General features: G+C 35.8%; 1 protein-coding gene across 1 annotated transcript; it reads left to right on the top strand.

Annotated features, from left to right (window-relative positions):
- The first annotated feature begins 478 nt into the window (after window positions 1-478).
- On the top strand, window positions 479-21,114 carry LOC149078393 (lamin-like). The gene is made up of 11 exons (XM_089242043.1): window positions 479-1,017; window positions 2,028-2,160; window positions 4,575-4,724; window positions 7,113-7,283; window positions 9,241-9,366; window positions 10,742-10,962; window positions 12,820-13,033; window positions 14,315-14,419; window positions 14,625-14,741; window positions 15,719-15,812; window positions 18,093-21,114. The coding sequence occupies exons 1-10, from the start codon at window positions 620-622 to the stop codon at window positions 15,782-15,784; spliced, it is 1,701 nt and encodes a 566-aa protein (XP_089098169.1). The 5' UTR covers window positions 479-619; the 3' UTR covers window positions 15,785-15,812; window positions 18,093-21,114.
- The last annotated feature ends 1,562 nt before the right edge of the window (window positions 21,115-22,676 follow it).

The following is a 22,676-nucleotide window of genomic DNA, read 5'->3' as shown; positions in this document are numbered from 1 at the left end:
ACAACTGATAAGCTTTTATTTATTATATATTTTTCCTCCCCTGGTGGATAAAGCTTATTTTTATCTCAGTCTCATCTCATTCCCACATGAAAAAGTAGTTTTTATGGGGAAAGGAAGCTCTCTCTCTCTCTCTCTCTCTCTCTCTCTCTCCTCTAGAGGCAATATATTTACTGACATTACGTCATCTTGACAGCTATGGGTGTGTCCCCACAAGTAGGAGATCAACACGCACTCTCCCCCCCCCCCTTCTTCATCATTTTTCTTTTTCTGGAACACGCCCTGCTTATTTATTGATCATATTTCTTCAACTGTTTTTAAATATTTGAAATTTTATTAAATATAATTTTTTTTGTTTGAAAATTCATCCATTATTGTTAAAATCTTCCATAGCAAGAGCGTTTTTGGTTTCGGTTTATGAATTTGGTCGCTAGATGGCGTTGCAAGAGTGCGAGGGCGGATAGAGTTGATTCTGCCGGCGGTGGCGCGTGTGAGTGTGTGGAGGTGAGACTGAGTGAACGCCTGTACTTGGTCACGACCGGCTTCCTCGTTCCGTCTAGTGTGGATTATTTATTTATATTATTATTATTAGGAATTTTAGATTTCTAGCTGAATATTTGCCATGTCTAGGAGATCAGCGGCCTACGCCTCGTCGACGAGGAGCCCGAGTCCCCACGTCTCGACCAGCAGCGGAGGGGGTCGAGGAGAGCGTTCAAGGTCCCCCCTGAGTCCAACCCGCCTCAGCCGGATCCAAGAGAAAGAGGAGTTGAAGAATTTGAACGACCGCCTCGCCACTTACATCGACACGGTGCGTCGCCTCGAGTCCGAAAACAGTCGCCTCACGATGCAGATCCGCACCACACAGGAGACCGTGACCAGGGAGGTGACCGACATCAAGAACGTCTACGAGAAGGAGCTGACGGACGTCCGGAGGGCCCTGGACGACACCGCGAAAGAGAAAGCGAAACTCCAGCTGCTCGTCGACAAACTCAACAACGAGAACGATGAGCTTGGTATCAAGTGAGTTTTTGAAGCTTTTTTTTTGTCACGTGGTTCTGACCTAATTTGCTCGACCACTCATTTGTCACCTTCGGCAAAAGTGAACAATATCATCCAGAGGGTCGATAGAAGCACCCCCCCCCCCCAGTAGCACACTGATATAGAACAATGTAGAGATTTCAATACTGTTAGACGTCACAGATATCGATTGAGGGAATGTATTTTCACTATAGCATTCAATATCAGACACGTAAAAAGTAAAAATTTCTGACACGTATCGATACGATATTCTAATGATATTGTTGTGCTACTGGGGATGGGTTTGTTTGAGTTAGGGGCGATGAGAGGAAAATTTGTGGAAAAGGGTGCGGTGGAACAAAAAAAAAGTTAGGGAAACTACGCCGTAGGCGCTCTATATGTCACTGGTTTGGTTGTTCATTGACCTGGCTGTCTTGACCTTTTCCATGCTTACTATACTTATAGTCGCACACACTCTAGGTCAGCGGTTCTCAACCGGTGCTCAGCGGAGCCCGTGGGCTCTGTGCACCTCCCAGGGGCTCTGCTGCAGCTCGAGGGAAATAAAATGAATCAGTAAATTTGATAGATAAATAAGAGATGCCTACAAGGTTCTGCCATAAAAATTAAGAACACAAAAAGCGCTCCGCGAGTAAAAAAAGGTTGAGAACCTCTGCTCTAGGTCATTCAGCCATCTGTTCGATCAGTTCTTTTTCACATGCTTGTACACTGTTTTCAATCACTCATATGCTTGTACATGCTCCTGGCATGGTCCCCTGCAGCCGGACTCCTGAGACTGGGATCTTTTTGAGCGTGTAAAAATAGAAACCAAAAAAAAAAAAAAAAAAAAAAATAGTATAAATAAATAATTCTCAATTTTGTTGTCCTGCCAGTGTTTGTTGAAGAGGGATTTCACTCTAATTCAGATTCTATTGTAGATTTTAAAATGGAAACTGTATTATGTAATATCAATAATTTTTTTTTTAGATTTTTTAACATATTCAATTTGCTTCCAGGTTGGCCAAGAGGGAGAAAGAATCAGTATTGTTCGAAAAGCAGCTGAAATCATCTGAAATTCATAATCAAGATCTGCAACGAAGACTTAATCAAACACTGTCAGAAAATCGAAGACTAGAAAACAGCCTTAAAGTATGTGTAGTTTTTAAAAATATTTCAATTATGAAAATTGAGTAAATGTGAATCCTGCTTAGTTTTACTCACCATGTGACTCATATTTTACAGGTCTTTCCCCCAAAGGCAGATTTATGATTTTTCTGCCTGTGGGCTATACAAATTTTGCTACCTTTTACCCATTTTAGTCTGATTTTCTTGATCACTCACTCCTCTGCCCTGGGCTAAAGCCCACTTAGCTCCTTCCCTGTAAATATCCCTTTGTCTCTAAGTCACTGTTTTGGTCACTCGCATGCTTCCACACCCTCTGGATCATTGTTTTTGTCCCTCACTTAATAGGTCTCTTACTAACAAGGTTCCTTTATTTTGGTCACTCACTAACAAGGTGGTTATTATTATTAGTTGGTCACTCAGCAACATGGTTCCTCGCTCTCTCTCACTTCCACACTTTGACTTATACCTATGGGTGGGTTTTGTTCATGGAACCTAGCACTGTGACTAGACGTCTATCGTACTACCCCCCAAAAATTGAATATCTTGAAGCTCCCAGGGTTCAATTAATTGACGACCCCAAGTGCTCAAACCTATGTGCAGAGTACATGTCACATCCACAAAAAAAGTGAATAGCTGTTTCTTCCTTATATATATTCAACATGTACAGGTTGAGTCACTGCTAACTCCTATGACATTGAGATGCCTTTTACAGAGTGCAATGACCAGTAACTAGACTAACTATGATACCATTGAACTGTCTGTGAATACCAATTGTACTGAGATTCATCAGCTCCTTCTGCCTAAAACTAGGGCAGTCACAATTTATCTATTTTACCTATCGCAGACCATCAATGTTCAGCTGATCTTAGTGCTGTTTTTTTTCCTGAATGAGTTGAAAAAATTAGCGGCTCACAATGGCGGCGAAAAAATGTAATACAATTTCTTTTTGGTTTCCTGGAAGGACTTGTGTCCCTTGGGGGCCACATAGTGTATATTCGTTATATGTTATATAGTTATATATGTGTATGTCTTTATTTCTTTTTCTTTTGTATTCCTTTTCGTGTCCAGTATTTGTATAATGTGTATGTGTGTGTATTTGTTTACAATAATTTAAAAAAAAAGTATCTCTAATCAACTCCTGTGCAATGCCCAAAGCTGGCTCAGGACTAATAAACAGAGTCCTAGAACCTCCTAACCAACCTGTCAGCCATTGCATTACCTGAGCTACTTGAATTGACCAGGTACCCAGCAAAGCTTGACTTTTGTTGTTGGATCACTACTATACTTACACACACACACTATTGGCCTTTTTCCTGTCATTCACTGACATGGTCATTCATTCTTTAGATCACACATATATTTGCATGCTGTTTTGGTCACTCGTGCACTCTCTGGGTCACTAGTGGTTTCTCATATGCATTCACCCTCTGTGGATCACTCTAGTGGTCACTCACATGCTTTCACCTTCTGTGGATCACTCTTCTAGTCTCTCACATGCTTGTACATTCTCAAGGTCATACAAGTCACTCTTTTGTTCACTCATATGCTTCCACACCCTCTACTTTACTGCATCCCAACTCTGATCATATATATCGCCATACAGCAGTTTCCAACCAGTGAAATTGGGTGGAAAATGAAACGTCATACTATCAGTGGTCGCCCCAAAATCGGTAGGTAATGAACTTGTTTCGGATGTTGTTTCCTGGATTTGAACCCATGGACCTTGATGGTAACCTTCATTGGTGAAGATGAGCATCTTGCACACTGCACCACTCTGGTGCTCCTTCCACACCCTCTCGGTCCTCACTACGTCCTTTTTTTTAGTCACTCATCAACAAGGTTCCTTGTTCTGGAGGTCACTCCCATATTTACACACTCTGTGTCTTTTTTGGTCACTCACTCACCTGGACCCTCACTCTCTAAGTCCTTGTTTTGGTGTCTCATATGCTTGCATACTCTCTAGGTCAGGGGTTCTCAAACTTTTTCCACCTGCGGTGCTCCTTTACCCTATTCAATGCTTATCCGTGATCTCCGCCGGCTCTCCAGAGCTATTTAACAAAGAATATTTTCGAAAACCTTTTGTCAGGGTCGCTGCTCCGTGGTGCCCCTGACAAAGGTTGTAGGCTCAGAATTTGAGAACCCCTGCTGTAGGTCACTCTTTTGGTTGACCCACTAATCTATCCTTCACTCAGTAGGTAGAGGTGAATTTATGGTTCTGCTCTCTATCCCATTCTACTCTAACTTACTTGCCCACTGATTCCTCAAATTTGCTGTCCCCTCCAAACTTGCCACCCTGGGCTTTAGCACACTCAGCCCCCTGTAAATACGGCTCTTCTTTTCCCATATTTTCTGTATGTTTAGCTACCCTGACTTTTTTTCTCAGGAAAATGTCTATTTTTTTTCTATTAATATTTTTAGATGTACATTTTTGTTTTCAGGATACTCAGGCAGAAAGAGATAAATTGACTCAGCAGCTCCAAGGTGTCAAAAAGGACCTTGACAATGAAAAGCTTTTGCGAGTGGACTTGGAAAACAAATTTCAAACTCTCAAGGAAGAATCTATGTTCAAGGATGTGCTTCATAAGAAAGTAAGTTGAAACTTGAATTTCATGTCGAGGTTCAAAAATCATTGGTAACTTACACTTATCATCTAAATCACATTTAAAAAATTGTAAATGCATAGGTGACAATGCTTCCAATTTTTTAGCCTTATAAAAGTCCTCAATTGTTGCTTCACTTGAATGAAAAATCCCTAAAGAAAATACTCTTTTAGTCCTTACAATCCCAGGCCGACCATGTGCTCTAAAGAATATGGGAAATTAGGATTTCAAGTATGGGAAATTTGCAGTTGTTGCCAATTATGATGCCTAAAGGGAGCAAAGTTGTCAATTATTGCTGAATCACCAATGGTGGGATTGCCAACTAGATTAAAATAAATTCTGTGATGATTCATGATTATGACAAATGAAATAGAATATTCATATTTATAGTCATAATTGTCTTTAAAAAGTTAGGAAAAAAATTTTCTTTTTAATAATACAGTAGGCTCTCGCTAATCTGGCACATATCAGAGCAGGATGTGCCGGATTACTGGAGTCAATTTAAAAAGCTCCCATGTGAATAATATAAAATTCTAGGCAAAGACATGCAGCGACATATTTTTCCTTTTCAATGCTTGATGAAAATACAAATACAACACCACAACAGGGAAAATGCCCTGTTGTGGTGGCATCTTTTTCTCAGGCTTAGAAAAAGATGCCCTTAAAACCCGCCTAAAAAATGCTGGTTTACTTGGCAGGCCGAACTAGTGCATGGCTGAATCATCAAGAGTCTACTGTAATTTTAATTTTCTTTTATAAGTTGGTAAAATACTTTTAATCTTTGATTTCAGTGAAAGATGAAAAAAAATAATAATAAATGTAAATAGGCTTCATTGAAAACATGGGAAAAATGGGACATTTTCATTTGAAAAAATCGGGACATCAGAAAATGCAGGGACATCCTGAAAAATTGGGTCACATGGATGGGGACAGAGTGGGGGCCATGGTTGGTCTGGAGGTCACATGGATACCCTATGCAATCCCAAAAAATTCCCAGTTTTCTCTATCATTTTTATATATTGCATGTTTTTCAGTTTTTTTCGGTGCAAAATATTTCATTGCATGCAATAAACTACATATTTTTCAAGTCTAGGAATTAGTACCTATGTACTAAAATAACCATATTCTTTGAAACATCTGCTGCAGTGCTTCCTTTTAAAAGTGTAATTTCAGAGCCTTTTAAGGCTCTCTTGCATTTATTTCACAGTGAAACCTTTGTATAGCAATACTGTCTATAACTATAAACCGGCTTTTAACGATATTTTCTTTGGTTCTAGCGGAATTCCTTTTCAATGTTAAATAGTGCAAATACTCAAACTGTCTACAACGATAACCTGTCTATAACAATATTTTTTGTAGATCCCTACACCAACAGCATCATTATAGACAGGTTATACTGTATTTGTATTTCTTTATTAACTAATGCAAAAAAAAAAACCTGTAAAACATCATTAACTTGCGGACTTGTATGTGCACGGGCATATGCAGGATTGACCTTTGGAGAAGGGTGCATAAGGAATTTCTTCCAGAGAAATTTTGAGTTATCGACCTTTAAAAACATATAAATTCACGCATGTGAATACGCAAAAGTATTTTCTTTAAATATTTTAGTTTTTTGAGAATATTTGGAAAAAATAAACTTTTTGTTCAGGAGGGTGGTTATAAACCAGCACCTCCTAGAGATAGAAGGCCTCCGCAGTCTGCTTGTGACGTCAGTAAGTAGTCCATTTTCCCTCAGAATATTCAAGGGAAAAAATTCCCTGCTCGTGCCAGTATAATCGTTGTGAGGAAAAGAAATGATCGGGCTCAGAATTGGCGATTTCTATGCCCCCCACATCCAATTGCTATGCCGTATTTGTGAGCCAATGAGGAAGACCAAAATTAGAAGAAACGATATAGGATGCTGTGTTTCAAAATGTGGCAAACTTGCTAGGTAGCCTGTGTGGATGTTTATGGCAAACAGTGCAGAGGCCTTCTATCTCTAGGAGGTTCTGCATGAACCCTCTGTGTATGCCTCTATCCCCCATATATAGCACAAACGAGATTTTCAAATGCTGTGACTTCAACTAAGAACTTTGTTTTGTAATGGAGAAGAAACATTTTTCAATCAAATTGGTTTTCCTTTATTCCCCAAAGCAGAATGCTTTGCAGTGTTCTGCAATGAACCCTCAGCTGATTGAAAAAGTTCTGCGGTAAAAATTCTAATAAATGATTTTTTTACATATAAGAGTTATTTTCTTGAAATTCTTGGTGAGATTGTTCTGCAGCAGTGGCACTGATTGTTCCTCGACGTAGGTCACAATTTTTGGCGTATTCTGCTTTGAGACCCTTATGATTGATTATTGACAGGATATTTACTTGTTTTTTTTCTTTCAGGAAATAACAGAGACTCGTAAAATGAAAGAGACAGAAGTTTCAGAAATTGATACTCAATTGAGAGAGAATTACGAGCAGAAACTTTCTGACACTCTGCGAGAACTCAGGGAGCAGTATGAGACCCAGATGCGGATGAACAGGGATGAGATAGAAACTATATATGAGACTAAGGTCAAAATTATTTTATTATATCATTAATTGTATGATTTTTGGAGTTTTAACATATTCCATGTATAAGTTGCTTTATGTATTTTTCTTATTGCAGCCATCAAACCCTGTTTTACATTGTAGTGATAACATTGTGCCAGTTACAGGTTTTTTTATTCCAGTTTTCAGGGGGATTACGTTCCTGGGTTGTGACAGCGAATACAGAAAAATCTGCAAATAACTCAAACCATAAGCTTTTGTTTTTTAGGCATCTCGTTTAAACAGTGTCTGTTTTGTGTAGAGGAAGTAGAAGGGGGCAGGGTCCCTCCAGTAATTGTATTATTACAAATAATTCATTGCCAATTTAAACTTAAGCTATGCTACTCATAATGAACTTGTCTTCTAATACTCAATCTTGATCATTTGCATGAGATATGGTTCCGTTTTCAGAAGCAGTCCGTCGATTTAGCCCTTCTCTGTTGCTTCGATTGCTGTTAATCAACTCTTTTTGTCTGCATCAGTGAATCCTCCCCCCCCCCCTCTATACAGTACATAATTTGCATATTTTTTTTATCGGACCCACAAAAAAACAGCACTTTTATGTGAAACCAGGACTATATAGTAATAGGTATAGTTGCAGCAATAGATGATCAAATTTTAAGTTCTCATATCTTGATACGTTTGACTGTAGATTGATTGGTGTTGTAATAACAGGTAATCACAGCAATGAAGCTAACCTTTGTCAAATTTCGAATTTTCTCTGTTAGTTCTTCACTTTCAGAAACACTTAAACAGGCTTGTAGAAACATTTTCAGAAGCGCCAAAAAACCTTTGAAAGAGATTTTTTAAACGTTTGTTTGTAACACTTACAACTTATATTTTGTTCCGATACGAAAAAGTCATCTCTGCAACAGTGTTTTCCAGAAAACTGAGGAGACTGAATATCAAAATCTGCGATTACCAAGGGTGACTGCTTGATTGGTTACGTTGCTGATGATTACTATCAATCAAAAGATTATTTATCTATTAGTTGTTTTGATGTAATTAGAATCTATATTTTGATTTTGTTTGTAAGCATTGACTGAAAAATTACGAAAAGTTAAATTTTTCGCCGTATTTTAATCAATTATGTTAGTTTACCTTTGGCTGAGATCGAGGTGACCAATCTCACTGGATTGTGAGCTTCCAATGCCATTTGATAATCTCCAAATTCATCTCATTAGACCTGTATCCAAGCATTGGAATCCACAGTTTTAAGCCTGCCAGATCTTGGCTGATTATTATCGAGGCTTTTTCTAACTTGAGCAAAATTTCTTCAACCATCTGGTGTTTGTGCTATGATTAACTCTGTATCTTTTGTACCAGGGCCATAGCGTGCCTTCTTGAGACCCCAGGGCAGACATTTTCTTGGGCCCCCTAAAAGGGGAAAAAATTATGCAAAATAAATGTACATTATTTGTGAGGCTCCCATTCAGCTCAGGCCCCCGGTTGCCCCAGCCTAGTTACAGCCCTGTTTCGTACAACCAATGTTTTTTGGGTCACTTCCTCACCATTATTGTCTAATTAGAATATATGAAGCAAAAATTCTTTAATATGACGATGCTGTATGTTTACCTTTGCATCTCTAAAATCTTGCATGGACTGAATTAATTCACAATCTATGTGAGCAACATCTTAAATACATATATTATCACACTCCACACAACTGGTCGGTCACTATTTGAAATGCCTAAACTCAGAAAACTGGCTCTGAAATATATACTCTGTCTGAAATGGTAAACACTTTTTTGTGGTCATTTGCTTCTGTCACATAAAACGTGTCATTATAAAGTTTTTGACTCGCCCTGGCATTACTTTTTTTTGACAATGCATTTTATTTAAAATTGTTCTGCAATGTTTTTAATTAGCTTTTGGTTTGTAGATATATATATTGCAAAACTAGTAAAAATGTGTTTTTATTTGATTTTTCCTCAACTTTTAGATTTCGGATCTGCAAAACAAACTGGAACGGTCCAATAACACAGCATTGAACAGTAGAGATGAATTGAGATCATTGAAGTCTAAGGTTGAAAGCATCACTACAAGGAATTCTAATTTGGAAAATCAGGTAATCCTTGAGAATAATCAAAATAAATGTGTTTTAATGGATATTTCTGTTTTTAAAATATGATTCTTCCATAAACTTACTGTATTTTGAGTATATAAGAAACCCTTTTTTTCCAAAAATTAGGTCCTAATAGTAGAGTTGGGAGGGGGGTTCTTATACAGGAATGTCATAGATATTAACAAATTACTCAATTCCTTGCAATTTATGAGAAGTGTAATTCTGATAAGATGATAATCAACTAGTTGATGTAGCTGATTGTGATGCATCAGATGAGAAATTTGATGAGGGTCTCTGATAAACTAAAAATAATATATATATATATATATATATTAATATATTATCTTTAATATAAACTTTTCTCCAAATTTAAACCCATTAATTCGGGAGAAGAGTTTTTCTTATGCAAATACAAGCACAAAGGCCACAACAGGCAAATTGACCAACAAGGTGGTTGAAAAAAGATGCTCATAAAAAATGGATGTGAAATATAACCAAAATACAGCAACTCCATATAAAAGCATATATCACGAAAGAAAATGATTAACACTATATAATACACTGCCCATAAAAAAAAATTATGGCTGTCTTATTCTATGGATAGCTTTTTTTTGCAACAGCACAGCGTTACTGAAAGATACTGGCGTCCCTTTGTTGAAGCAGTTGATTGACAATGTATTAATAACTCAGTCTATCCTACCCATCCTGTTAAAATTTTTAAACACTTCGATCATATAGTCCCCTACACCTGTGTTCCTCCAATGTAAACATATTTAAGAAATCAAGTCTTTCTTCATAGCTCAAGCCTTGTGTGCCAACAAAAGCATGCATAACTCTTCTGTGCACCCCTCAACCAAGTCTGTGTTCTTCGGTAGGGTATGGTCTCCAAAACCTTACACCATGCTCCAGTCCAGGATTAACTAATCTCCGGAAAAGCAGAAGAATGACTTTTGGAGAAAACTTTTATTTAACACAAGGGTTCCTTGTACATGTTAAAATACATTAATTCATCTCAAAATCTGATAGGAATATTAAATTTCCTTTCAAAAGTCAAGCACGTAAACTTGGAGTTCTTTTCAAAATTTTTTGCTGCAGTTTTTTTCCTCTGAGCTTCTAAAATCGCACATGCTCCCTACAGCCCATTTCTATCAAGGTAATGCATAAAAGAAAAACCCATTATCAAGTTTTGAAAATTTGGGACTTCTCGCATCTCTTAGAAACTTCAGTGGCTCAAGAGGCATGCCTCACTATCTAACAATCACATGGATTTCTATTTATGTATGTTAAGGATAAAAAAAAAATGTAAAATGATAAAAACAGTATTGAGGCTACCTTCATAAGTTACCTAACACTGAGCATTCAAAACATACATTTCCAGTTTTCATCATTGCAAAATCGTATAAGAGACTTGGAGAAAATGCTGGAGCAGGAAAGGGATTGGCATAGCGAAGCTTTGCAAAGAAAAGATGATGAACTGAGAAAGCTACAAGACGACATCGCAAAACAGCTTACAGAATACCAGGACCTTTTGGACATCAAAGTTGGCCTGGATTTAGAAATAAATGCTTATCGCAAGCTCCTGGAAGGGGAAGAATCAAGGTAAATCTATTTTACGTAAAAAAAGAACAAAGTACAGTAGAACTCCTATTTAATGATTGTTTATTACCCCTACTTATAAATTGTAGACACAATGCTAAGTCCTGTTGTGTATGTGTGCTCATCTGGACTCCAATTCAAAAAATAAAACTGATGGTTCTATCTTCTTCATTACATATGAAAATATAATCTAAATTGACAATAAAAAATATCTTGCGAAGTTAGGTATTTATAGAGTGTTTATTTGAATGTGATTTGAATATTAAGTCTCTCTATAAAAGAAAACTTGTGTTAAAGAAAAAGTTTTGCTCGTGTTTTTATCATATATATACAGTTGATGCTCATCATAAGGACAATGCATTATTGTGACCATTCCATTATAATGGCAGGTACAATAAGTACCAAATATTTTCCAATTCATCCCATGTTACCTTTCTCTCAACATAATTGACACACAAAAACTGTTCAATTCAATACAGCGCCTGAATTTAGCTCTGCCCTGACCTTTTTATGAAAAGAAATTAACAAAATCTGTGTTTTTCATTTGCCAAAATTGTAATATGTATTTCAATTTTATTGTTTTCTAACCTTATGCATTTTCATTGCAACAGAACAAATAATATAATTTTTTATTTTGTCTAAGTATTGAATTTTCTTAAGCAGTATTTTTTTTTCAAACTGTTGATATTGCGAACTCCTAATATTAGGTCTGTCTTCCATGGAATGGGGGGGGGGGGGGGGGGTTGTAATGAACATTGACTGTAAGGTTTCATTTTTACAGTCGACCCCAATATGACAAATTCCTTGATTTAACAATTTTTTTATAAGTTTCAGTACTTATATTTGTGTTAATCTCTGCCCCAATATGACAGTTTTTTTTGTATTTAATGAGTAAAACTAATTTCACGGATTCGTTAAATCAGGGTTCATCATCATCATCATCATTCTGTGGTGTCCCAAGTGGGAAGAGCTCAGGCAATTTTGCCTATTGCTCTGATACCATGTAGTATGACATGAATTGTGGATCATGTAGATGTGAAGTAACAGCATATTGTCTAGGTTTCCCAGAGGTTTTGCAACAGTGTTGGGAATGAAAGGTATGGTAGCTGTTACCATTTTACTGAACTCCTATATGTGGGATTTGAGTATATTTATAGTATAACTGCAACCGATAAAGGCTATATCCAAATAAATGAGGAGGCTACTCCTATCTGTTACCCTTTTTAAGAAAAGGAACATAGGAGGTCTCTCAGGGATATTATCAAGAACTCAACATGAAGTTATTGGAAAATAACATGAGAGTTCAAGTTAGAGCAGAGAATTGATACCATAAGTACAGTTTTTTATTATAATTAAGAAAATTTATCAAGTTGTAAATGTTGGCTGCATTTACTATTTCAGTTAGTGTCACCAAAGTAGTTCCTTCTCGGGATAGAGAAGGCAGGGCATCATCCCACATAGTGAAGTGGAGTTCCTCTCCACACACAGGACAAATAGGTGAATCTGCATAGCCACAGTTGTGTAGGTGTTTCGCTTGGTTAGTATGACCAGTAAGGATCTGTATAACATTTCGAATCTGTTTTCTGTTCAGTGAAATAAGTTTTTTGGCAATATTCGGTTGGGCCAAGGCCAGCTTGCCCTGTCTGCAGTCCTGCCTCGAGTTCCATTGCAGATAATGTTTATTGTCTATCCATTGTTTGACATCGCTTTTTAGAGTTGACATTGAAACAGGATAGAGGGTTTGACTGTTCATCATTGTATTATAGTACAGAATAGATATTGCATTTCTATAATCTAAATGTAAACCACTTACATTTGTTCTCTTGTATCATTGAAAATCTTTATTGATGTTATTCATAGATTAAACATGAGTCCAGTTGGCTCTCGAGCAAGTACTCCAACGCCATCGAGATCTACTCCCATGAGAACTACAAAGAGGCGCCGAACAGTCTTGAGTGAGACAGAGAGGACATCATCGGGAATTCAATCATCTGGACGTGCACGAGGAGATGTAGAAATATCTGAACAAGATCTTGATGGAAAATTTGTGAAGATTCTGAATAAAGGGAACTCGGTATGTGTGTGTATGAGGCTTTGTTCTATAAACTTTGGTCTTGCTTTTATATTTCATTCCAAATAGGCTGTTTGTGCATTACACAGAAAAAAAAATGCAAAAAATTCAATGATTTTGCAAAAATTTTTTATGTAAATTATCTATGCCATACTATATTTCTATTTTGTAAGACCTTAAAACTATTGAGAGATTTACTGTTTGATCATTTTTCTTACACCATCATTTTCTGCGCATGAGAGCTAATCAGACCGGGACCTACAATTTATTGCAGATTCCAAATGACAGTTTTTTTTCATACTCAGTGAGAGCATTACCCCCGCAGTCTGAGACTCCCTCAGTAGCAATGTTTTTCTATGGTTGTGTCACCTTTTCTGTTGCTCCTTCCTGGCACAGGAAAGTTTCTGTCAGGATGAACCAGGTATCGAACTTGCCACACCTCTAAACATCCTTTGGTACTTTAGACAAGTATCTTATTGACCTGGGCTATATGTACAGCTCCCAGAGATTTGGAGCTCAAAATCATGGTGTTTTTTGCTTTGCTTAGTGCAATCAATATTTGTCCAATCTTCATGAGTTGATGCTTTTATGAAAAGTTGTGCTTGATTGGGAAATGAAACTGATATCTTCAGGTGCTTTTGTGGAAATTAATATTATTTCAAAAAATGTATATACAATATATACAGCAATATTTGCTGAGAAATTTGAATTAAAAAAAAGCAGGGGAAAAGGGGGAAAGAACAGCATATATAAATAAGGGAGAGAGCATTGTCCATTATTTTATTCAGTTCTTCCCCCTTTTTTCTTTTGCTTTCTGAATTCAAATATCTCAGCGTATATTGCTCTTAGGAACATGGGAAATTATTTTGTTGGCTTCAGGAGTGACAGGGCAGCAACTTTCTAACAGGAAATTAGGGGAGAGGAGTAACCATATAAGAGTTCAAATTTTGTAACTTTTTATTAACAATTATTTTAATTCGAATGGCATTCGATAAGTGACGACATCATTTGAAGCATTTTTTGTAATTGAAAGTTCTCTCTAAAGCCAGTGGTTCAGGAAATAGCTATTAGACCACAACAAGTCTGGACACCCTGTATATATAATTTTAATTAAAAAATATCAATTGTGAACTTTGATTGCATTTTTCAAAGTTTCCATCAAAATTTTCATTTATGGGTTGAAAAATCATGACCATATTAGCATAGAGCACCTAAAACTATAAGATTTGCATATGAAGCGATTATATTTTGTTTAATTATTTATAATATATATTTTCATTGTAGGAAGTGGCACTTGGTGGGTGGCAGCTAGTCCAGCATGCAAATAACGCTGAAGTGAAGTATAAGCTCCCCAGAGCTGCAATTATCAAACCCAAAATGGTTCTGTCTGTAAGAAATTTTTACACTTCATGAGATGTTTATCTGTATTATTCGTTTTTTGGATTGATTTTATTCGGTTTGAAATCCTTTTTTTCAGTGAAAAACATATTGATGTTTAGTTTGATTTATGTTACATGTTGAGAAACAAATAAAATGCATCTGTTGTAATTATGAATGAATCACTAATGCTTGCTTTTTAAATTTTGTCTTCTAGGTTTGGAGTTCTGATAGTGGAGTAGCACATTCCCCACCACAGAATTATGTGATGAAAAATCAGTCCTGGATTTCATCTAGTTCATCTAATGTCATGCTATTGAATGCCAGTGGAGAGGTAATTAAATATTTAAAATATAATAAAAACAAATTCTCTTAGAGAACGGCACAATAATAAATTCATTTATGATAGGGGCTGCTTGCATACAAGGTGAAAAAGTGCATATACAGTCGTCTCATTAACCCTTTATAAGGCAGTTTAGGGCACAAAGGGTTTTTGAGCAGGAATTCCTTCCCACCTGTTCTCAGGTATTTTTCGGTGATTTCCGTTCCTGAATTCCTAAAAATTTGTTTGGGAAATTGCTTTTACAACCTGGTTGACCTATAATGTGAAATGTAAAAAGATTCTTGCAGATATATTCTGCCTGAAAACTTTTAAATTTCCTTCTACAAACCCTCTAGCTCTATTTTTTTTTCTTCTTGGCTTGTTTATGTTATGTTTTACCAAGAATGCAAGTATGTATTTTACAGTGATTTCTGTTTGAATGGGGTGAGGCAGCCACCTAATGGAATGAACAGCCTTAGTCAGATAGTGAATAAAAAACTACTGCAATAAAATATTCATGTTAATGAGGTTCAATAACAGAAGTAAAAAACTTGATTTGTTTGTGATCACCACTGGAAATTTTTAGTAGCTCATTATTACAGGATCAAATTTGTTTTTTGCTTATGTCAGGGCTTCTCAAACTGTGCGCTGTCAACCTTTGTTGCGGGCGCCAGGGAGCAGTGCCTCAACAAAGGTTTTTCAAAAAGATTCTTTGCTAAACTGCTCTGGGGAGCTGTGGATAAGCGTTTATTAGGGTAAGGGGTGCTGGGAGTAGAAAAAGTTTGACAACCCCTGGCTTAGGTTATTATTTTGTATTAAGCAGTTAAATTTTGTAAGAAAAATGCACTTTTTGGTGTATTTTGGATCGCCATCAGAAATTTTCAGTGCCTTATTATTCTTCATTTTTATTTGAAATGTATTTAAATAAATGATATGTTAGTAATTATTGAGCTGTCAATTTTTAAAATAAATTCTTGTTTATTTTGTAGGAGGTAGCTATCAGAGAATCGCTGAGAGTATCTGAGAGCTCTGAAATTTTTGTTGAAGAGCAATGAGCATATTTATTGTGGATTTTCTGTTGCAGTGAGTTTTTGTTTCGAATAAGATTTCTATCATTGAAATTTTGCCAGAACTTTGATTAGCCGATCCTCGTTTATCCAGAACTCTGTCAAGCATTTTTTTTTTTCCCCCCATCGATAATTTTTTTGTGGCTGATTTGCTTTTAGCATAAAGACTGGATTGGAAAGGGTTGGTGGTGCTCATTCCAATTCACAATTTTCATTCATTGACATTTTTTTTTCCGCAGTCAGACCTTGGCTTCAACTTAGAAATAGAAATTTACTCTAGCCAGTATTCATTTTGGCACCAAAATTAATACTGGCTTCCTCCCCATAATTTCTTACATGAAATAGAAATAAGTAAACTCGGCACCTTTCCTGGTCCAGCTCCTGTGGCGCCAGACCCCTTTGCCTCGTCTAATTACGGCCCTGTGTAATCTCTGCGGGGGAGGGGGGGGGGTGGGAGACAGAAAAAATTATTTGTTAAGTAAGCAGGGTGAGTTAATAACAAGGAAATCAATTTGTTAATTATACAGTAATATCTTAGCTAAGGGGCCATTCAAGTATTACGTAAGCAGATTTTCAGTCATTTTTGACCCCCCTCCCCCCGTCAGAAAAATTTCGTCAGCGCTCAGAATATTTCATGTCTTCAAAAAGGGGTGGTTGATGACGTAAGCAACCTTTAAACACCCCTCCCCCCTTGTCATCAAAAGTCAGCAAATCTGAAACTTCCCCCCCCCCCCGATGCTGACGTAATACTTTAATGACCCCTAACATAGATAATTTGTTCATATGAATCGCAACCATTAGTTGAAATCCGAATTGTCACAGGTTGCTATGTAAAATTGTTTAATTGTTTTAGGTATGACCTAAAATTTAAAGATGTGTTTAATAAAACATGAAGAAACACTGAAAAAATAAAAACGAAAGCTGAGATAAAGAAATTTACAATTGGATTGGGTGGGGGAGTTAAAATAACACAAGATACTTTAGTTTGATGCAAAGAGGTGTTTTGTATACACTGTATACACTGAAAACCTTCAAGTCTAAGCTTCTTTATTTAATGCTTTAGTTTTTGTATTTCTTAATGTGTTTTTTCTTAGCTTAATCCTTCATTTTACATGAAATGGCCCAAAAGCTTTCTGAAAGAGAAATACTGGAATATCTGGAAAATGATTCTGATGGACATTAAAATTCAGCTCACAATGCATCTGTGTTATGTTCACGTGTGTTTCACGCACCCATATTAACTAAAATATTTGTTAGCCAAATTTGTATTTTCCATTTGAGGCTGACTAGCAACGGGAAAAAAATGTTCATTTGCCTACAAAATTCATAAGCTGTGCTATCCCTGTACTGGCAGGGAAAACTTACATCAAAGATAGGGTGACTGATGTGATAGACATTATACCAAGATCAGATTGTATATTTTTTATTTCTTGAGCACATGATACATGTAGGAAAAAGGCTAATATTTGTTTACAAGTGTCAAACATATTATATACAGGGTGCATAGCAAACAAGGGGTATGACATTTTATTGCCGAAATATTCATTCTAATGTGTAGTACTCAGATATATCATTTAAGAGTGTTTCAAGGGATTATATAAATATTAAAATGAAAAAAAACCTTGTACAGTCCCAGTGTGTCCCAAAACCCAATTATAAATTTGTTGCCCTCTCTCCTGATGCCAACAAAAGAAATTCCATGTTTCTAAATGCAATATTTTCTGAGATATTCGAATTTGGAAACAGGAAATTTGGGAAAGAATAGTGTTAAATTCGGAGAAACCATTATATCCGCATTTAATGCTACTCTTTCCCAAATTTCCTCTATTTTTCGAATTTCGATATCTCTGTTAATATTGCACTTAAAACCATAGAATTTTTTTGTTGGCATTAAAAGAGGCAGGGCAACAACTTTCTAACTGGATTTTGGGGCACACAGGGACTATATAAAAAGTTTTTTGTATTTTAATGACTATACAACCACTTGAAACATGAATGACATACCCGAGTATTACACCTCATTTGAAAACTTCTTCTAATTGGAAGTATACCTCTAGGATCAACGATTCTCCAGTAAAATGCCATACCCCACTGTTTCCTATGCACTCTGTATAACATTTGTTATTATAAATAGCCAGAGATTGAATTTCAATGCACACACTCACATAATTTCATGTTACAGCATATGTGCAAAATTCAGACTTCATACAATCGCTACATGTACATTATGTTCTAACATGTGTTTATAAACAGTTTATTGTCTAGATATTTATGAATTCATTTTTTTTCCTTACAGATCAAGTAGAAATTCAAGAAAAATGTACACTGTCCAGTTTTTTTTACAGATCCACTTCCATATAACTTTATTGTGTTCATTAATTTCTGTCTATGTAATTTTATGAGAAATCAAATCACTTCAATTAATTCATATGATGATTTCATTTCAAATAATAACAAGCTTTGTTATTCATAATTAATTCCATTATATTAATTCCTGAGATTTCATAATTCAAATGTTCCTGCCATCAATGTCATTAGTTTATCAAAGTCAATTGTGAACTCGAATGTTTCTATTTCAAATACTTGAAAATATATATATGTATATCAAACTTTTTTCCCCAAAGTCTAAAGTGCAATTAGTGACAGAAATCAAAAGAGTTTTGGGCGTTATTAAAATTCCTACACACTTTGTTGTTTTTGAATGGAATTCTATCATGATTAAGTGCCATTAAATGATTAAAGTACAAGCTAGTCAGAATTTTAAAGGCATCGAACGAGGAAAAAAATCAAATGTTTGTAGTTTTATTAAAGTAACTGATTTTTTTAAATATATATATGAATAGCATTTATATGTATATGCATTGAATTTTGCCGGTAGGTTTTTGAAATGGAATAATATTTTATTTGCTATTGTTGAAAGTAATTTATAACAATTACTGATTTTGGATGTAATTCAGCCATCTCTTATGAAAATTGGTTCATTCCTTATCATAATAGTATAGCAGACTCTCGCTAATCCAGCGCATATCAGATCAGGATGTGCCGGATTACTAATGTTAGTTGAAAAAGCCTATTTGAATAGTATAAACTTCTGTGCATATATAGACATGTTTTCCTTTACTATACTAAAAGAAACTGGCCTAAAAATGCTAGATTACTGGATTGGCCAGATTATCGAGAGTCTACTGTATCAATCAACTGAAAATCAAAAACTAGGATCCTTCAATGCTCTCAAAAGTTCCGATTTGATGTGTCATTTGATATTATTTTGACTATCATCAGTATATACAGTAGAGCCTTAATTAATCAGGGAGGGGGGGGGGTTATGTAATCTGTTCTTGGCAATTTCAGATAATGGGAATCTCGATTGATAGAGGCTCTCTTCCCAAAAATGTGATCAATAAAAGTCTATGGATCACTGGAAATTTGTTTACAAATTAAAATCAGATTTTGATACATAATGGTAATGATTTAGGAAAAATATTTTCTAATCACTAATTTGAATTATTCTTCCCCATCATGTGCTGCACTACTCTAGTGAAAGGCAGATATGACTGCAGTAGTAGCTTATGCAAGATTTGCTCGGGAGAGGAGAGTTTCACCTTTTTTTTGGGGGGGGGGGCATCAATTTTAATGACTAGTTGACTTTGATTTTACCCAGTCCCCCAGTTAAGGCTCTGCTGTATAGACCAGGGTTCTCAAACTTTTCGTCCTATGGTGCCCCTTTCTCTAATCAGCACTTATACGTGGCTTCCTGGAGCAGTTTAACAAAGGATCTCTGCAAAAAGAGATAATATATTATAACAATAGCAACTCTCATAAGATGCTTGTGAGATTTATAAGGCGTGTGATTTGAACTTAACTTTTTATTTATCCGTGATTGTATCAGAAAGCGAGTGTTATATACATAATGAGTGTGCATAAATGTAACTAAGTCATTTGATTCTGTCGCAAGATTTTTTTACATGAAAAAACCTGTCATAGAGAGATAGTGAGAACAGTGTTCTGGTAAAAATTTTTTTCAGGGGGTGCTTGTTAATTTAAAATTCTATTGTGTTGCTAAAGCTATTATAAATATACAGTGAAACCTGTATGTAATGAAACGAGACTGGAAAGAAGGTTCCGTTGTATGAAGGTGCGTATCAAAGCCCTAATCATCGATAAGACAGATGTTGAAAGGTTTCCATCTTATAGAGTGTCTATCTAAGATAGGATTCACACAAATTAGGTATGCTCTAAAAGTTGGTGAATTACGATAGTATACCGTAGTTTGACTTATACTCACACATCTTTGCCATCATTGGTCTGATTTATTTAAGATGTTAAGTGTTTCAACTAGTAGAGATTTTTTTGATAAATTTGAAAAATAGTACTAATTAACATCGCATCTAGCAATTTTTGCTAAAACCTTCATATGGAATGGGGTATGTTGGAACTCATCTTATATCAGTCACCCCGCTTTTACAACTCAATAATTTCCCTTGGACAATAAATTGTCATGTTCAATGGTCATCTGGGTTTTCTGTATATTTAAAAAGTTGAAGGTGAAGAGGATGTCAATGAATGAAGTACTAAAAGTGGTGACTGTTTGAATGCAGACACACTTGAATATTATGCTCTATGATGATATTAGCTGGTATAGCAGCTAAGCTAGGGTACTTGACAAATTAAATTTTGCAGTGATCATTTCAAAGACACGAGTGCAACTGGTTATTTTATTCCTTCATGTATGGGGGGAATCTAAAGATAAAGAGAAAATGCCATTGATTATTTCATTAAGTAAAAATTCATTGCGGTATCAAGCTGCATAGGTGCTGATATTTCTGATTTACCCAGAAACCTTAATTTTTTAGCCATATTAAAATCCTAGTCGGAAACGCAAACCTTTGGATTTTATAGTTGGTAAGCATTCTCAATTGTGTCTTGCTTGAACAAAAAATCCCTTAAGAAAATACTCTATCAGTTCTCGCAATCACAGGCCAACCATATTTTCTCAGAAAAAATGGGAGAAATTAGGATTTCAAGTGGGGATATCAGCAATTGTTGTGAGATATGATGCTAAAAGTCAGCAAATTTTCCAGTTATTGCTGAAAATGCCAAAAAATAGCCAATGGTGAGAGATGAAGCACCACTGCAAATCACAGTTTATTAAAAGGAAGCGTACGAAAAAAATTCAAGTAGGCTTTGTTAGAAATATACGGAAAAAAATAAGGCATTTTTTTATAAAATAAAATCAACGCGAAAAGTTTTTGGGAACGTTCTGAGAAAATGGGTAGTATATGGCAGGCTTGTAACTAGGCTGGGGCAACCAGGGGCCCAAAAAAAAAAATTTCCTCATTTGGCATAATAACCCTTTGAAGTGTGCCCAAGAACGCATCTATGGCTCTGTAGTATGGTCACCCTCTGCAATCCCAAAAAATCTCCCAGCTTTCTGTTTTATTTGTATGACATGTTTGCTTTGGCTTCGATGCAGAATATTTCATCATGTGATAAACTAAATATCTTTCAAGTCTGGGGATTGACTCTAATGCAAGCCTTATGATCAAGCAATGTCACATTCTAAGCTTGTTTGCATTTCAATATTGATCATTTTAGTACTTAGGAGTATAACAGTGGTTCCAAACCTATAGTGCTCATACCCCTGAAGGTACATGACAGGTTGTTCAAGGGTATATCAAAATAACAGGTGGAAAAACTGGTTAAAGTAAACAAAGTTTGAAGCATCTGTCATGGCATAATATGGAAAGAAGTACGCACATTTCCATGGATACGAATCCCTCTTGTGCATATCTAGCAGTACAAAATCCTCCAATGTATATCAAAGCCTAAGCACAGCTCCCAAGTCTTTCTAGGGATGTGTAAGCCTATTACACATTTCTAGGCATATGTAAATTTCCTATGCAGTTTAAGAGGTATGCATGCCTTCTAAGCATTTGTAAGAGTGCTCACTTTTCCAGGGGAAGGGATTGCACAAGCCTCCTACAATTTTCCCAGGGTACTTGAAGCATGAAAGGCTGGGAACCACTGTTCTATAACATTGTTCATGTCATGGACTAAGGTGAATCCACTTATGACTTCATCGACTGGTTATTTTGTTTAAGGTCTATTCTCATAACAGTAAAGACCGTAACACACTACACTGCCATTACTTGATTTCATGTCATGCCAGAGACGTGAATTCTGATTCGTGGAAATTCATAACATCTCTGACATAACGTGATTATCACATCATGTCAGTGTAGTGTGTTTCAGCCTTAACATTCCGTCTCATCTCTCTAAAAAACACATTAGGATCAGATTCTGAACTTCATCTAAGTTTAAGTGTGACTGGGAGATAGAAGAAAAAATATTCAAAGCAGAGACGAGCTGTGGCTGATATGTGTGATGACAACTTTTTAAGAATTGAATTTTAAATACTTGAATTTTGTTAGTCCTTATATTGATATTTTGAAATATAAAGTGAACATTTGATGAATTATTTAAGCTTTTCATTCATCAATTTTTTGAGCATTGTCTTCATCAAAATAGACGCTACTATTACATGTGCATAAGCACTGCAAGCTGTCAAGTTATTTTGAGAGCTGTTTCAAATTATAATTAATATAATAATATATAAATAAAAGCATCTATTTTTTGTACATTGTATGTAGTTGCTCTGTTTTGCAATACTTTATCCCTGTGATATTGAATACTAATAATTTTGTCTTTCGATTTAATATTTATTTGAGTTAGTATTTACTGTATTTTATTGTATAAGGACTTTATCTCATCGGCGTATCATTTTTATAATCAGTAATTCAGTCATGCAATAATATAACCACATATTCCACAAGGTGCTAACATGACAGCTATGGCACATTGTCAATACAGTTCAGTCTGT

The sequence above is a fragment of the Pholcus phalangioides genome, unplaced genomic scaffold, assembly GCF_987345545.1.
Source record: "Pholcus phalangioides strain wild (caught in Gottingen) unplaced genomic scaffold, Ppha-v1.0 ptg000014l_1, whole genome shotgun sequence".
Taxonomy (NCBI): Eukaryota; Metazoa; Arthropoda; class Arachnida; order Araneae; family Pholcidae; genus Pholcus; species Pholcus phalangioides.
This window is presented reverse-complemented; position numbering and strand designations above follow the sequence as displayed.